This window comes from Mobula birostris, chromosome 2, assembly GCF_030028105.1.
Source record: "Mobula birostris isolate sMobBir1 chromosome 2, sMobBir1.hap1, whole genome shotgun sequence".
In the NCBI taxonomy this organism is placed as follows: Eukaryota; Metazoa; Chordata; class Chondrichthyes; order Myliobatiformes; family Myliobatidae; genus Mobula; species Mobula birostris.
In genome coordinates, this window is record NC_092371.1 from 218,306,751 (window position 1) to 218,325,369 (window position 18,619).

Consider the following 18,619-nt stretch of genomic DNA (forward strand, 5'->3'; position numbering starts at 1 on the left):
ACTGGCCGGTCTCAACTAGTTGCTCTACATCTCTGAAGATCTATCCTGGGCCCAGCATATTGATGCAATTACAAAAAAGGCACAACAGTGGCTATATTTCATTAAGAGTTTGAGGAGAATTGGTAAGTCAATGAAGACACCTGCAAAGTTCTACAGGTGTACTGTGGAGAGCACCCTAACTGGTTGCATCACCATCTGGTATGGAGGGACCACTGAACAGAATCAGAAAAAAATGCTAGCATAAAGTTACGATCTCAGCCAGCTCAATCATGGGCGCTAGCCTCCCCAGCATCCAGGACACATTCAAAAGGCGATGCCTCATGAAGGCAGCATCCGTCATTAAGGACCTCCATCACCCAGGCGATGCCCTCTTCTCATTGCTACCATCCAGGAGAAGATAAAGGAGACTAAAGACGCACTCTCAACGTTTCAGGAACGGCTTCTTCCCCTCTGCCATCAGACAACTGAATGGACAATCAACCCATGAACACTACCTCAACATATTTTCCTCTCTTTTGCATTACTTATTTAAATTAATCTGCTTTTTTATTTATATTTATTGTACTTTTTAATTTTCATAATTATGTATTGCAATGTACTGCTGCAAAAACAACAAATTTCATGACATATGCCGGTGGCATTAAACCTGATTCGATTCTCCCTGCCTAAAGTTTACCTTGCTGCCTGTTGTGTTCAGTCACTGTTCTCTCTCATTTTGTGGCCCCTCATGGCTTGACATTTTGTGGTAATAATTAAAGATATTGTTCATTGCTAAATCATCTCCGCTGCTCTGCTTTTGGGTCAAGCCTCCTCTACATGTCCTGACACATTTAAGTTGTAGCAATTTGTTCTTCTGATCATTGCTAACAGAATATTATTTATTGTTCCCACAAGATTCTTGTGGCACCAAACACACTGGGAAATCTGCCCAGTTACAGGGCACGCTGGATTCCATCCAAGACCTACACACCCACTTCTGGCACCTCATAACCGACTGCTGATTGTGAATTAGTCATTCTGAATTTGGTTTCTGCAGAAATAAGGGCTCTGACTGCTCACCAACTTTGCTTAGATCAGATAAAATACAAGCCCACACTCAAGATTCTGGCTTTTGGCTCGCACTCATTCTTGGCCCAGATGAAAGCAGAGACCAAATTGCGCCTTGACTGATTGTGAAAGCACAGTAAGTGTGGAGCATTGAAGGCCTACTGCATATTCCCCTTCCCGAGTACCTCCAGTCCTCTGAGCCACTACAAGAATGAAAAGGTTAATTATGGCAAATTATGGTTATAAATAATTTACTTAGCCAAGGCAAGACTCTAGCAGTCTTCACTGCTTTCTGTTGTTGATCCAGGATGCCGAAGTCTGCATCAAGTAATGAGGCAGTTGTCAGAAGTAATATGTTCTTTTCAATGCTTTCTCACTAATCATCTAGTCTCAGAATGATTGAATTCATTAGTGCTCTGTAAGGGTGTTCAGGGAACATCCTCCTACTCGAACTTCAGCAAGGGATAATGAGTGAGATATCTGTACTTAAGGAAGGATGGCCTTAGTAACTTCTCCCATCTGCCGTGCACTCAGAGAGCAGAACATACCACACTGTCAGCACCTAACATGGAAATATGATAATGAACACTTATGTGACTGATTCGTTCAAGACTAGAGTTTGGGGATCTTTGCAATGTCTCACAGTTTGCTGTTTGGTGTTGAACAAGGAAGGGCACTGAAGTTCTGAGAATGCACACTGTTTAATTCTGTCTTTCCAGAAATGACCATGGGGAGAGCAAGCACATTGACCAGAACTGCAGGCCTCAACATGCACTCATCAATTGACAAGCATTGCATTCAATGCTACCCTATACAAAACTGAAATTATTTCCACTTGCTCAATATAGAGCTGACGCTCGACCACAGGCATCAAGTCATGTAGGTCATTCAGTGATGATCTGGTAGCAATCACAATGCCTTCATTCTGCACTAGTCTGCTGCAATAACTACACAAGGCACTCACCTGCAACTAATGAGATGTCCATGACTGATGTCTCTGGTTTGTAACACACACACTAGTGCAGTACACATACTATAAAAGTTGAGTTGCCTTTCAAATGTGATTAAATAAATCACTGACATGCAGGAACAACACTTGAAACAATCTCAGCCATTATGAAAGCGCTGTCCAATAATCAGCATTATTTATGGTGGCCTACTCAATGTTGTAGGACTTGGTCATGACAATGCAATAGCCCCTGGTACCAGTTACATATCAAGAGTGGGAGCAAGAATATGGTGGGGAAGGGGGGAGTTCATAGAGATAAAAGATGAAGTAGACAGTCAACAAGGAAACAGCAGGGGAACAAACAATATGAACAGCTTCTTTTTGTCTAAGCAGCTTGCGAAGAACAGAGATGAGGAGATGTTTCTTTCGTCAGAGTTCATAGCAGGAATTCATTGCCACAGATGACCTTGGAGGCCAAGTCGTAGTGCATACTTAAAGTGAAGGTTGATAGGCTCTTGATTAGTAACAGTGTCAATGGTTTTGGGGACAGTGGGAGGATGGGGTTGAGAAGGATAATAAATCAGCCATGATTGAATAGCAGAGCAGACTCGATGGGCTGAATGGCCAAATCATGCTCTGATGTCTTATGGTCTTCTAACCTCGTTGATCCAAAAAGCAATACTATAGTGATAGTATGCCTCATGGAAGACCAGAAGACTACTGACTCTCAGGGACTTGAGAAAGAACTTCAAGGTGTTCAAGCTGAGAAGGCCTGACTGCATCCTGAGCTATATTAACACGGATAAACAAGACTGGGTAAGCCAGCTGACTAACAATAGCAAAGGCACTGGCAGAGTAGCAAAGGTGGGAGTCAATTGCTCTCTGCCTGACAGAGGGCAACAGAAAGTTCCTCAGCACTTTTTCTAGCATGTTAGACAGATTATTGATCTACACTGATGCCTTTCAAACTTTAGTACACGTAAATGGTAGCACACTGATTTGCATAGATATGAACTGACATTAGCCAGCTTGTATGCACAGCAAAGGAAAACTGCAACTGTCACTATGTCATGTTTAGGATGATAGGTGTACCGATAGAAAAGCTCAGCACTGCTGTACTGAAAAGAATGGGCTCCAGTTTCTACTCAAATCTTTGTGATCAGTTACTTGAGGTCTACTTTAAGCTTCTTGACATAGGTTACAGGTGAGCTGGTCAATGCACTCAGTACTTTCTTGTTTGATACTGTATTACGGGTTTTCTGTGATCAGAGGGAGGAGGAAGTCAAAAGAGCTCCGTATTATTCAAAATTTCAAGAGCAAAACATCTCTGGAATTGTAGACACCAGAGATTCTGCAGATGCTGGAAATCCAGAGCAACACCCATAAAATGCTGGAGGAACTCAGCAGGTCAGGCAGCATCAATAGAAATGAACGAACAGTCGACATTCTGGGCTGAGACCCTTCTTCAGGACGGCAAAGGGAGGGGGAAGACAACAGAACAGAACGGTGGGGGAAGGGAAGGAGGATAGCTAGAATGTGATAGGCGAAGTCAGATGGGTGGGAAAGGCTAAGGACTGGAGAAGAAGGAACCTGATATGAAACGAGAGTGCACCATGGGAGAAAGGGCACCAGGGGGAGGTGATAGGCAGGAGAGGAGAAGAGGTAAGAAGCCATATTGGGGAATAGAAGAAGAGGGAAAAGGGAGAGCAAAAAAAAATTACCAGAAGGAGCATCTGAAGTTGATGCCATCAGGTCAGAGCCTACTTAGATGGAGTATGAGGTGTTGCTCCTCCACTCTGAGAGTGGCCTCATTATGGCAAAAGACAAGACCATGGACTTGGCATTTTCTGATGGTCAGGAGTGCAGACCTTTTCAGTGGAGGTGTCTGAGAGTTAATGCTGGGCCTCAGCAAGGTAAAGGCTACACTACAACAGCATTCGAGGAGGAGAGTGGCGTGCTGAAGTGGAGCTGGTTGTCAATTAAAAAAGATAAGAACCATCGCAGGCAGAGAACCAGAGTGGGCTGTCCAAGAATTAGAGGGGAGTTGGAGAAGGAGAAGGGGCTATCGGTGCAGGGTGGGGAATTCTTGCTAAGGAAGTGGGCTCGGAGATGGAGGCATGGAAGAAGAGCTCGGCATTGTGGCGGGCGTGGAACTCGCTTACATGGAGGTGAAGGGGGACAAAGGTAAGGCCTTTGCTGAGGACAGTGTGTTCTGCCTCAGAGAACAGAAGGTCAAAGGGAATGGTGAAGACATGGCAAGGTTTAGAACTGGGATCAGAGGGGGGAGAAAAGTTGGTGATAGCAGAGGAGGGGGAAGGGTTGGGATGCACAGGGATGATGGAGTATCCTGAAAGACCTGGTGTTGGAGAGTGGAGGTGGGGGAAGGGGAGCCTGGGTGCCCAATGGCAGTGAGGAAAGTCTTGGCATGGAGGTAGTGGCGGCCGAGGTCAGGCCAGGAGCTGGAGCTACAGGCCATGCAATTTGTGGACCGGAGCCAGCCAAGTTGTTAGAGCCGGAATGGGCGAAGTGGGCCAGAGTTGTTAGAGCCGGAGTTGGAAATGGTGGCTGGAGACGTCTGAATGAATCGAGATCTGATTGGGAGACAGAGGGGCTACAGTCCAGAGAGAACCAGGGGGTTGGAGACAGCGAGGTCCGCGATCTGGAATCATCTGGGGTGAATGGAGACGGAGACATCTGTGGTCTTGAGGCATCTCTGGAATTGCACTTAATTTGTTTATCTTCAGGGGCTTTGCTTGGTTTAATTTCTGCTCAGTGATGTAAGTAGAAGATTATTCAGAATGTTCAATGAGCCACCTTCCAAATTTTGTACCCCCTTTATATACACAGGAGGACTCTTTTCTTTAAAAGATTGAATTTTTTGCCACTTGATGGAGAACAGAAACCAGCAACTCCAGTAAAAATTAGACCAGTAAAAAGTATTTTGTGCTTCTCAATGTTCATCAAGATGATGCAGTGGCTAGTCGAAGCTTCACTGATAGAATAGCTAAATGCTTAATATAAACAGTCCTTTTAATTAGGCTTATCGGTATTCATCTTTTCTCACATTGATTTAGTTAGTCAGATACAAATACTCTCTGAACAGCACCCTGCTTATGGTACTAGATTTTCCTCACAAAAGGAAAGAAACAAATGTATTGACATTTTCCAGCCTGAAAATAACTGCTTCAGACAGTGAAGGCTCTGGATTTTCCATTGCTGCATGAAGGAAAAAGCACTATTTCCACTGAGACGAATGATGATTTGCACTGGTCCCTAGATTAGTCACTTCGTCCTGCTGTAGCTTCAGATGCTCTGAAGCATGAAAAATATGAGAGCTGCAAAAACAAAAAAAAGGGCAAGTAGATCCCATGGGTACAGGATGTCAGTGAAAAATTCCTGAAATCACAATTATGGTTCTAAATTTATCTGTAATTATTCCGCAGACTTAAAACAATTCATTTTTTCAATCCATGGCCCAAGACTCCCTAAAAAGAGCATTAACCACCAGAAGAGCTTCCCGTCCAATTCTTAACTGAGCGATCTTTGAAACATACAGTAAAGGGAACATGAATTATAGTAATTAAAATTAATGAAAATATTAATTTCTTGCCAAGATTGCAATGTTAAGCAGAGATATTGTTCTGAATTGTATGGAATTTTATTCATTGTTTTGTTTCTTCCAAACTTCAGAAGATGAGTCCTCAAATGGAACTATTGTTAACTGATTCCTATCATTTGCTCATTAGTCTTAGACGTAAGCAATGAGTCTGTTTGCATTACAGCAGACTGCTCATACAATCAATTTGACATAGATCCTTCAGAATAACAGTAAAACTGAACCAATTAAAACTGCAGGGATTTTGGAGAGTTGGAAAGGGATATGAGAAGACCTTGGTGACTTGGATTTAGGAAACCCCCCAACCAAGACATTCTACACATATGTGAAGAAAAGGATGACTCGAGTGAAGGTAGGACTGATCAGGCATAAAAGAGAAAACATGTGCCTGGAATCAGGGTAGGTGAGGAGGTTCTTAATAAATACTTTGCTTCAGTATTCATCAGTGAGAGAGACCTTGACAAATGTGAGGTGGGCATCAACAGGCAAATGTGCTGGAACATGATAAAATTAAGAAACAGGCAGTGCTGGATCTTTTGAAAAGCATTAGGATAAGTCCTCGGGGTCATATGAAATATACCCCAAGTTACTAAAAATGAGGGAGGAGATCGCTACACCTTTGTGAATAGTCTTTAAGTCCTCACTGGGCACGGAAGCAGAACCAGAAGATTGGAGGATGGCAAATGTTATCCCTTTGTTCAAGAAAGGCGATAGGGATAATCCTAACAATTATAGACCAGTGAGCCTTACATCACCGGTAGGCAAAGTATTGGAGAGGATTCTTAGAGACAAGATTTCCAGGCATTTGGAGAAAAATAGCCTGACTAAGGATAGTCAGTATGGCTTTTTGAAGGGCAGTTTATGTTTTACAATCCTGATTGACTTTTTTGAGGAAGCAACATAACAAGTTAGAGTCAGGGTCATAGAGTATAGCACAGAAAGATGCTCTTCAGCACAGTTAGTCCATGCTGGACTGTTGTACTGCCTGGTCCTATTAACCCACATCTGGACCATTGACCTCCGTACTCCACCCATCCACGTAGTAGCTATCTCAACTTATGCAATCAAATTCACATCTACCACTTCTGCTGGCAGCTTGTTCCACATGCGCACCACCCTCTGATTGAAAAACCTTTTCCCTCAGGCTTTCCTTAAACATTTCATCCTTCACCCTTAACCATTGACTATTTCTAGTCTCACCCAACCACAGTGGGAAAAGCCCAAGTACAGTACCTGTATCAAATCACCCTTCATTCTCCTATACTCCATTGTGAAGGTAGAATGGTGAATGAGTGTATATGGATTTTAGTAAAGCATTTGACAAAGTTCCCCAGAGTTGGCTCATTCAGAATGTCAGGAGGCTTGGGATCCATGGGAACCTGGCTGCGTGGACTCAGAATTGCCCACAGAAGGCAGAAGTTGGTTGTGGATGAAGCGTATCCTGCCTAGTCTGTGACTACTGGTGGTCATCAGGATCTGGGACATGTGCTTTTTTTGACTTTTATAAATGATTTGGAACAGGAAGTAAAAGGATGTGCTGGTAAGTTGGTAGATGACACAGTTGGTAGCTTTGTGGATACTGTAGAAGGTTATCATAGATTACAATAGGGCATTAACAGGATACAAAGCTGGGCTGAGAAGTGGCAGATGGGGTTCAATCCAGATAAATGTGAAGTGATATATTTTGAATGGCTGAGCTTGATGGCAGAGTACAAGGTATATGGCAGGTTTCTTAGATGTGAGGAGAGATTTTGGGGTGCAAGTCCCAAGAACTTTTGAAGTTCTGCAAATTGCTGTGGAGATTAAGAAAATGTGTGGTGTGTTAACCTTCATTAGTAAGGCATTGAGTTCAAGAACCATGAGATAATGTTCTAAATCTATAAAAGTCCAGTTAGACCACACTTGGAATAATGTGTTCAGTTCTGGTTGCTTCATTATAGGAAAGATGTGGAAGCTTTGGTGAGGGTGCAGAGCAGATTTATCAAGATGCTGCCTGGATTAGATGGATAACATGATAAGAGGCATAGATAGAGTGGATAACCAGCATTTTTTTCCCCAGGGTGGCAATGGCTAATATGAGAGGACATACTTTCAAAGTGATTAGAAGAAAATATAGAGGGGGGTGTGGTGGGGGGGGGAATATCAGAGATAGGTGTTTTTATTCACACAGAGAGTGGTAAATGTATGAACACACTGATGGTTGAGGCAGAAACATTGGAGACATTTAAGAGGCTCTTAACTCCACCATGGATGGAGCCCAACTACAATAGGAGGAGGGTTGGACATGAGGATAACAACCCCGTCCTGTAAAAACCCAGTGCTACAGAACCGCCAGCGGGCTTCCAAAGACCTCATCCCAGGAAGAGGAAGGATCTCCGCCTAGAAGCTGTACGAAGTCGTGCAGTGAAAGCGGAAGCCACGGGGATGATCATCTTTTGGCCCAGGACTGAGGACTCTGATGAGCAAGTGTCAGTGGCCTATACCCCAATAGAAGTGATGGGTATTAGAAGAAGAGACTTTTAAATAAGTACGTAGGTGAAAGAAAAATGGAGGGCTATGAGGAAGGGAAGGGTTTGATTGATCTTGCAGTAGGTTAAAAGGCCAGCACAACATTGGGCAAAAGGGCCCTGCTGTGCTGTACTGATCTATGTTCTACGCTGTACGTCACAAAATTAACGAGACTGATAAAAGAGTGAAAAACGACATGAGGAAAAGTTTATTTTACTATTCTGACACCCACTGGGTGAAAGTAGATTCCAAATCGATTTTCCAAAAATGATCTTCAATACGCACCAAGGTTTCCAGCATGGACCCAGGTTCTGATTCCAGTAAGATCTATCTCCCAAGCTTAACACATTTAGGCATTTCTTTCCCTCCTAAAACTCTGTTAATTTTATTCACTTTGAACATAAAAATTGAAATGAATTCTGGCACTGTGCAGCATTTTAAAATTATAATTTTTTGTAAAAACCCTTGCTTAAAATAAGTAACTTTATTGAGTTTGATCAACACAGCTGAAAGTGAGCTTATTATAGAAATTAAGCCTTTTAGAAACTATTACTCAAATGATAAATCACTTTAAAAAACTTAAGAAAGATACAAAAACAATTCTTTAGTGTTAAACATCTTGAAAATTAAAATACAAAGTAAGCTTTCAAAATACAGTATATCAGTGTCCTTGGGCAAAATATTTCAGACTAATTTGCTAATTTTCTGATTCCTTTTCACAGGTCTATTAACAAGTGTGATGATTGTCCTGTGGGTGGGGCCTGATTTGTGGTCAGTCAGATTCTATAGCGTGATATTTTCCAACCCAACGCAGAAGATGCCAGGAGGAAAAGGTGAACTTAAAATATTTACACATTTAAGGATTCTGTACATTAAGGAAGAGAGTTCAGACCTTGCCTTACACATCTGACCTGCAGCTAATTATTTTGAGAGGTTGTTTGCTGGCCTTTGCATGCTCAGTAAAATTAGTCAGTATTCCTTGATAAGAATAGGGGTTACATTTTATGACTTGTCAATTTTTTTTCTGCTTGTTCCAAACAGGTATGAAGTTGACTTAATTATTTTTCTAGTCCTCTTCCTGCATTCTAAAATGAATGTCTTCAGTTTAATTTTTTCTTAACTTATTAAACCCTTTATTAATTAGTTCCAGAGGAAGAGCAAACAGGCAGTCTTAGTCAATGCTTTAGTTGTTTAAACTCTCAGGGAAGAATTGGGACATCCAGCTTCAGTTACCAGAGGAAATATGCTAATTTCTACAATTATGAGCCAAAAAGCAGCTAAAGGAAAGTAAAGACGAATTAGAGGAATTATGTACTAGATGATCTAGTCTATAATTTGTTTTGTAAAGTACATTTGCCTCTAGAAAAGCTTGAAGATGCATTTAACCTACTGTATGATCAGAGTTACAGATAAAAGAATCTTCATTACTTCTGTGCTATGTAAATCATATCCTGTATAGAACTATAATAGTTACACAGCTGTATTCAGTCCAGATGGAACTTAACTATCATGCTAAATTTGTAGCCTAAATATTTAGAGAAGCTTGACACAGTTAGATAATATTAAAGGGTATACCTTTATCTCTTGGCTGGTAAAAACTTCCACATCGACCAGACAGGCAAGCAGAGTAGAAAGCTCACAATCCATGTTAAGGGCTGGCATCCTCCCATTCACTAGAACTGCACTCCTTGGTAAAGTGCACTTCGCAAACTAACTGAACAAGCTGTGTCAAGAATTAAGGCTCAGATGTCTATGGCTGGAAGCTTTGTAGCTTGAAGCCGATGTGCTGCTGCCTCTCAGCCGGTAAGTGGCTGATCCTGTCTCAGAGCCCTGACTCTGCCTACTGCAGCAGAAGGAGAACCGAACAGCACTAAACACCCTCTCTCAGTAATGACATCACTGCAAGACTGACATCAGCCAAATTCATTTTTTTAAGACTTTTATCTTGAGGCTGTTCAGTGAAGCAAACTGAACATGATTATAAGTTAGGCTTATCCATCAAAACAATGTTGCCTGCCACAGCGTAGGCTTTGACTCACAACTACAGTAATGCGCCACTTAAGTGCTTACACTCACACATTTAAAATAGTCTACCATAATATTTCTGCATTACAATATTAAATTAGTGGATGACTTGAATTTAAGACATTATTCTATGATATTTTTAGCACCAGATTACTTTTTCACCTTAAATAAAAACATGTAATTCTCATTGGCTGATTTCCCAAAGCACTGGAATGTTTCCTCTTAATCATAACTATTATAAATATACTTAGTTGCTGTGACTCTCACTCCGCTGAATGGAATCATCTCCACCTAATTTCATTACATTTTCTCACTATGTCCAGAACATAATTAATACATCTATGAATTTGTAGGCTGCAGATGTTCTTAAAGTGTATTGACTATTTTTTTTAATTTAAGGAAATATGAGTCTGAAGCTATTTTTCCAAGAAAGAACAATTTATTTGTTAGAGATTTTGCTTGTTCAGGCACTAGCTCCAGCTGTAACAATGCATCAGGAACAAGCATTTGCTCCTGGGCTAAACAGCCTTTGTGTTCCTGAAACAGATGAACATTCAGGGCAAGAGAGTCCTACATGAAAGATTGGTCAGAAAGTTAAGGCACAAGGTATCTCTGGCATGTTAGTGAACTCAATCCAAACATCGGCTGGGACATAGGAGGCAGTGGGCAGCGGTAGATGGGTGTTTTCTGATTGGGATTCGAAAATGTGATGCACCACAGGGTTTGGTGCTGGGACTTTTGTTGTCTGTAAAATATACTGTATAAATGACAGATGAGAATAGAGGGATTATTAAGTTTTCAGATGATACAAAAATTGATGGAGGCATATATAATGAAGAAGTTGTTTAAAGAAACAACAGGACAGGACCCAGCTGTAAAGTTGGCTGAGCGCTGGTGGATGGAACTTCATCCAAACAGTGCAGGGTAATCCACTTTGGGAGGAGAAATTCTGCTAGGATGGACTGAGTAAATCACTGGGCCTTCAGAGTGTTGATGTACAGACAGGCCTTAGGGTGCAAATCCACAGTATTGGTATTGTTATTGCTTTGTTATTATCGCATGTAGCAAGAAACAGTGAAAAGCTTGCCTTGCTTACTGTCCATACAGATCAATCATTACACAGTTCATTGAGACAGAATAAAGTAAAACAATAGCAATGCAGAAATGCTATCAAAAAGTGCTGTGCAGGTACATGATAAAGTGCAAGATCATAACAAGAGGTTGTAAAGCCATGAGTCCATTTTATTATTCAAGAGTCTAATGGAAGAATGGGATCGAAGCTGTCCTTGAGCCCAGTGGTACGTGCTTTCAGGCTTTTGTATCTCCAGCTCAATGGGAGAGGGCACAAGAGAATTATGGTAGATAATGGTAGACCTGTAAGTCATCCAGACCAGATGGACTACACCCAGGGTTCTGAAAGAAATAGCTGAAGAGATTGTGGAGGCATTAATAATGATCTATCAAGAATCAATAGATTCTGGAATGATTCCGGAGAACTAGAAAAACTGCAAATGTCACTCCACACTTTAAGAAGGGAAGGAGGCAGATAAAAGGAAATTATAGGCCAGTTAGCCTGACTTCAGTGGTTGGGAAGATGTTGGAGTCGACTGTTAAGGATGAGGTCTCAGGGTACTTGGGGGCACATGATAAAATAGACTATAGTCAGCATAGTTTCCTTAAGGGTAAATCTTACCCGTCATATCTGTTGGAGTTCTTTGAGGAAATAACAGGCAGGATAGACAAAGAATTTGAGAAGGTGCTGCACATGGACTGCTTAACAAGATAAGAGCATGGATAGAAGGTGGGCTGATTGGTAGGAGGCCTATTCTGGTTGGCTGCTGCTGACAAGTGGTGCTCCAGCGCTCGGGATTGGAGCCTCTTCATTTTGCTTTATGTGTTAACGATTTGGATGATGACTTTGTGGCCAAGTTTGCAGATGATACAAAGATAGGTGGAGGAGCAGATAGTATTGAGGAAGCAGAGAGTCTGCAGGAAGATTTGGACAGATTCGGAGAATGGGTAAAGAGGTGGCAGATTGAATACAGTGTAGGGAAATGTATGGTCATGATTCTTGGTAGAAGGAATAAAGGCACAGACTTTTTTCCAAATGAGGAGAAATTTTTTGAAAAATCAGGGGTGCAAAGGAACTTGTGAGTCTTCATGCAACATTCCCAAAAGGTTAACTTGCAGGTTGAGTTGCAGGTAAGGAAGGCAAATGCAATGTCAGCATTCTTTTCGAGGGGATTAGAATGGAAATGCAAGGATGTGATGCTGAGGCACTTAGAGAATTGCGCCCCTAATCTAAGAAAACATGTGCTGGCATTGGAGAGGCCCAGAGGAGATTCACGAGAATGAAAGGGTTAATGTGTGAGGAACTTTTGATGGCCTACACTCACCGGAATTTAGAAGAATGAAGGGGGATCTCATTGAAACCAATCAAATATTGAAAGGCCCATACAGAGTGGATGTGGAGAGGATGTTTCCTATACTGGGTGAGTGTAGAACCAGAGGGCACTGCATTAGAATAGAGCAGAGGTTCTCAACCTGGGATCCGCGGACCTGTTGGTCAATGGTACGGTTCCGTGGCATTAAAAAGGTTGGGAACCCCTGGAATAGAGGGATGTCCATTTAGGACAGAGGTGAGAAGTAACTTCTTTAGCCAGAAAGTGATGCATCTGTGAAATTCATTACCATGCATGGTTGTGGAAGCCAAGTCATTTAGTATATTTAAAGCAGAAGGTTGATAGGTTCTTGGTTAGTCAGAACATCAAAGATTACAGGCAGAAGGCAGGAGAACGGGGTTGAGAGGGATAATAAATCAGCCAGCGTGGAACAATAGAGCGGACTCAATGGGCCGACTGACCTAATTCAGCTCCTATGTCTCATGGTCTTGACAGAGAAAGTTTGGGATGGGTAGGGTCTTTGGTAATGCTGGCTGCTTCCTTACTGAGGCAGTGAGAAGTATAGACAGAGCCCATAGAGGGAAGGCTGGTTCCTGTGATGGACTGAGTTGCATCCACAGCTCTCTTCAGTTTCATGCGGAGACATACAGAGCAGTTGTCAGGCCAGACAGAATGAACATTTGCTAAGGATCCGATAATGTGGCTACACAGATGGATGGGGTTGTGAAAGCAGCATTTGGTATACTTGCACTAAAGAGTAAAATTTGCAATGTCATGTTGCAGATGTATGAAACATTGTTTCAAGTGCTCATGGAATATTGTGTACTGTTCTGGTTGGCCAACTACAGCATGGATGTGGTAGCAATAGAGAGAATGCAAAAGAGGTTTACCTGGATGTTGCTTGGAATGAGAGGTGTAGTTATAAAGAGAGATTGACTAGACTGAGTTTATTCTCACTAGAATAGCAGAGGCTGAGGATGACTTTTTAGAGGCTTACAAAACTGTAAAAAGCATGGACAGATAATAGATAGATAGACAGATAGATAGATACTTTAGTCATAGTCATAGTCATACTTTATTGATCCCGGGGGAAATTGGTTGACCCCAAAGGAAATTACAGTGTCACAGTAGCATTACAAGTGTACAGAAATACAAATATACAAATATTAGAAGAGAAGTAAGAAAGAATAAAAAATAAGTTACCTCGAACAGTCTAACAGGAGGGGGACCCATCACTCCCCTGGTTATAGGTTGACTCATTATAAAGCCTAATAGCTGAGGGTAAGAATAACCTCATATAGCGCTCTTTGGAGCAGTGCAGCTGTCTTAGTCCATTACTAAAAGTGCTCCCCTGTTCAGCCAAGGTGGCATGCAGAGGGTGAGAAACATTGTCCAGAATTGCCAGGATTTTCTGTAGGGTCCTTCATTCTACACAGCTTCCAGTGTGTCCAGTTTGACTCCTGTAACAGAGCCAGGCTTTCTAATCAGTTTATTATCGTGTGGATAGTCAGAGACTTTTTCCCAGGGTGTTGGAGAGTAGGTACAGAGGAGATGTCAGGGGTAAGTTTTTTATGCAGAGAGTGGTGAGTGCATGGAATGGGCTGCCGGCAACAGTGGTGGAGGTGGATACGATAGGGTCCTTTTGGATAGGTATGTGGAGATTGGAAGAATGGAGAGCTATGGGTGAGCCTAGTAATTTCTAAGGTAGGGACATGATTGGCACAACTTTGTGGGCTGAAGGGCCTGTATTGTGCTGTAGGTTTTCTATTGAGCCTGTTGGCATCACAAATGCTGATGCCATTGTCCCAGCACACTACCACATAGAAGATTGTGCTGGCAACAACAGACTGGTAAACCATATGAGGGAGAGGCCTGCATAGTCCAACGGATTTCAGTCTCCTCAGGTAGTAGAGGAAACTCTGGCCCTTCTTGTACACAGCCTCTATGTTGGTACTCCACTCAAGTCCGTCATCCAGGTGCACCCCCAGGTACTTGTAAGTCTGCAGCACATCCACGTCCTCACCACCAATAGTAACAGGGAGCAGTGTAGGCTTAGTCTTCCGAAAGTCTATCACCGTCTCCTTTGTCTTACTGATGTTGAGCTGCAGATTATTTATCTTGCACCATTTGACAAAGTCCTCCCTTTTTACACCAGCTATTGCTAAGACATGAGAATTTCTGCAGAGGACATACTCAGTGTTGTATGTAAAGTCCAAGGTACACAGGGTAAACAGGAAGGCAGCCAATACAGCCCCTGTGGGGCCTCTGTGCTGCTTAAAGGCATGTCTGACACACAGCTCTGAAGCCACACAAACTATGGTCTGTCAGTCAGGTTGCCCATTATCTAGGATACAATTGAAGTGCCAATCTGCGTTGAATGAAGCTTCCCCATGCCCCCCCCCCCCAAGCAATGAGAGCTGTATGGTACTGAAGGCAGTTGAGAAACCAAAATTCAGTGCTGCCCTGATTATCTAAATGGGAGTAAGCTCAGTTCAGCAGGTAGATGACAGCATCCTCTGTTCCAACGTGCTCCTGATAGGCAAACTGCAGGGGGTCGAGAGCTGATCTGACCGGGGGTCGGAGATGAGCCGGGACCAGCCTCTCTAGGGTCTTCAGGATGTGTGAGGACAGGGTAGAAAGTCAGAATTCATTTCCCCTGGCAGAGGACTTTAGGTGTGTAAGATGACGAGAGGCATTGATTGTGTGGATAGCCAGAGGCTTTTTCCCAGGGCTGAAATAGCAAACATGAGGGGGGATAGTTTTAAGCTGCTTGGAAGTAGGTACAAGGGGGATGTCAGAGGCAAGTTTTTCACACAGAGTGGTGGGTGCGTGGAATGCACTGCCAGCGACAGTGGTGGAGGCAGATACTATAGGGTCTTTTAAGAGACTCTTGGATAGGTACATGGAGCTTAGTAAATTAGAGGGCTATGTGGTAGGAAACGGCTAGCCAGTTTCTAAAGTAGGTTACATGGTCGGCACAACATTGTGGGCCATAGATTTCTATGTTCTATAGGATTCTAGAACCAAAGTACACAGGTTTAAACTGAGTTTAAAGGAGATCTGAGGGGCGGGTTTTTCACACAGAGGATGACAAATATTTAGAAGAAATTGCCAAAGGTGATAGTGGAGGCATATACAATTATGATTAACAAGCATTTGAACAAGTATTTAGCAAGAAAAGGATTAGAGAAGGGGTTCCCAACCATGGATGCCTCGACGAATGTTAGGGGTACATAGCATAAAAAGATTTAGAAACTCCTGGATTAGAGGGATAGAGGCCTAATGTGGATAAGTGGAGTTAGCATGGATTGGCATCATAGTCAACATGGACAAGCTAGGTCACAGTGGCTTTTTCTACATTGTAAATTTCCGTGATTCGATAGGCTTATGTCTGAAAACAATCAATCCAACCTGTATTGGATTTTTTTTAACAAATTTTCTGCCTCCCAATTTCCCTAATAAGTTATACATAATGCTATGTTATCTAAATGCACTTCAGTGAAAAAAGGCACAATATTATATTTCTTTGAATTTTTACTCATCCAAAGGATGTGGCCTTCATAAGCTGAACCAGCATTTAATTGTCCACCCCTAATCGCCCGCGAGAAGGATATGGTGAGCTGGATTCTTGAATTGCTATAGTCCTCAAGGTCCTCAATACCAAACAATATTGTTAGAAAGCAGGTTCCAGTATCCTGACCCTGTGATAGTGAAGGAATGAGAATATATTTCCAAGTCTGAGTAGTGTACGTCTTGGCAGGCAACTTCCACAGCAGCTGGTGTTCCCATGCTTTTACAGCTCCTGACCCTCTAGCTGATAGAGTTTGTGGATTTCAAAGGTGCTGCGTATGGAGCCTTGGTGAGCTGCTGCAGTGCATTCTTCTCAGACCATAAGACATAGGGGAAGAATTAGACCGTTCAGCCTATTGAGTCTGCTTTGCCATTTGATCATGGCTGGTTTATTTTCCCTCTCAAACCAAGTCGCCTGCCTTCTCCCCTTAACCTTTGATGCCTTTATTAAATAAGAACCTCTCAAACTCTGCTTTAAATATACCCAATGACTTGGCTTCCTCAAATTCACCACCCTCTGGCTAAAGAAATTCCTCCTCACCTCTGTTCTAAAGGAACATCTTTCGATCTGAAGCTATGCCCTCTGGTCCTACGCTATTCCACTACTGGAAGCATCTTCTCCAAATCCACTCTATCTAGAACTTTCAATATTTGGTAGGTTCCAATGAGATTCCCGCTCATTCTTCTAAAGACCAGTAAGTACAGACCCAGAACCATCAAATGCTCCTCATACATTAACTCTTCCATTCCTGGGATAATTTTCGTAAAACTCCTCTGGACTCTCACCAGTGCCGGCATATCCTTTCTCAGATATGGGGTCATAACTGCTCACATACTTCAAATGTGGTCTTATCAACAGCTTACAAACCCTCAGCATTACATCCTTGCTTTTCTATTCGGGTCCTCTGGAAATGCATGCTAACACTGTATTTGCCTTCCTTATCACTGACTCGGCCTGCAACCTAACCTTTAGGAAATCCTGCACAAAGACTCCCAAATCCCTTTTTACCTTTAATTTCTGAACCTGTTTAGAAAATAATCGACATCTTTATTCCTCCTACTTCTGTACATGACCATACAGACCACGCCACCGCACTGTATTCTATCTGCTACTTCTTTGCCCATTCTCCTAATCTTTCCAAGTCCTTCTACTTCCTCAACACTACTTGCCTCTACACCTATCTTTCTATCATTAGAAAATGTGACCTCAAAGCCAGCAATTCTATTGTCCAGATCATTAGCATATAATGGGAAAAGATGCATCCCAACACTGACTCCTACAGAACACCAGTAGTCACCGGCAGCCAATCCTGTAGTGCTGCTTCTATGTAGTGCCGGTGGATGGAGTGAATGGTTGTGAATAGGCTGCCTATCAAGGTCACCTGCTACATCCTGTTTGGTGACAAGCTTCTGGAGAGTTATTGAAGCTACACTCATCCAACCAAGTGCAGAGTATTCCATCACACTCCCAACTTGAGTCTTGTAGATGGCAGATAGGCTTTGGGGAGTTAGAAGGTGTGCTACTCAGCACGGGACTCCTAGCCTCAGATGTATTCTTGCAGCTACTTTGTGCATACACCTACTCCCATTCAGCTTCTGGTAACCTTAATCTCACAATATTGACAGTGAGGGATTCGCTGATGGTAATGCTATTGAATGTCAGGAGTGATGGCTGGGTTTTCTCTTGTTGGATATCATTGTTGCCCGGCATTTATATGTTGTGAGTGTCACTTGCTACCTTGCGTGATGAATCTGCGAAATTTATTGCCACAAGCAGCTGTGGAGGCCGAGTTATTGGGTTTATTTAAAGAGGGTGATAGATTCTTGAATAGAAAGGGCATCAAAGATTACGGGGAGAAATCAGGAGAATGGGGTTGGGAAGGATAATAAATCAGAAATGATGGAATGGTGGTGCAGGCTCAATGGGCCAAATAGCCTAAATCTGCTCCCGTATCTTATGACCTAATGGCCTTAATCAGCCCAGATCTGCATATTGTCCTGGTCCTACCAAATTTGATGGTGAACTACTTCATCCTTTTGACCTTATAATTAAAAGAAGGTTATTGATGAAGCAACAGAAGATGGTTGAGTCTGGGACACTATCCTGAGGAAATTCTGCGGCTGAGAAGGTTGAATTCTAACCACAACAACTAACTTCCTTTGTGCTTTTTTATGTTCTAACTGGTGGATTGTCCTCCCCGTGACCTGCAGTGAATTTGTTTTAGTCAGGGTTCCTTGATGCCACAATCAAATACTGCTTTGATATCAAAGACCCTTTGAACAGTTACTCTCAATTTAACCCTAGAGTTCAGCTCTGTTGGCTGAATTTGGACCAAAGCTGAAGCAAGGTTAGTAACTGGGAGACTGAGTGACTTCAGTGTTGGTAACTGAAGTAAAAGGTTCACTTTCCAGCAGTACTTCAGTTTTTGATCACCATGCCTGACGCAAATCATTCTACATGAGTGCACATTTTCACTTTAATCTTTTTGTGATTCAACTTCT

General features: G+C 42.4%; 1 protein-coding gene across 2 annotated transcripts in view; it reads right to left on the reverse strand.

The window, feature by feature from the left end:
• The window catches only part of rcan2 (regulator of calcineurin 2), a 380,425-nt gene that overhangs the window by 138,409 nt on the left and 223,397 nt on the right, over positions 1–18,619 (reverse strand). Inside the window, exon 1 of one of the 2 annotated variants that reach the window (XM_072251470.1) lies at positions 9,696–9,990. The exons of the other annotated variant lie outside the window; for it this stretch is intronic. Within the exon in view, the coding sequence (XP_072107571.1) occupies positions 9,696–9,782 (87 nt within the window). The 5' untranslated portion in view covers positions 9,783–9,990. Of the gene's footprint in view, positions 1–9,695; positions 9,991–18,619 lie in introns of those variants that run through there. 2 annotated transcript variants of the gene reach the window in all.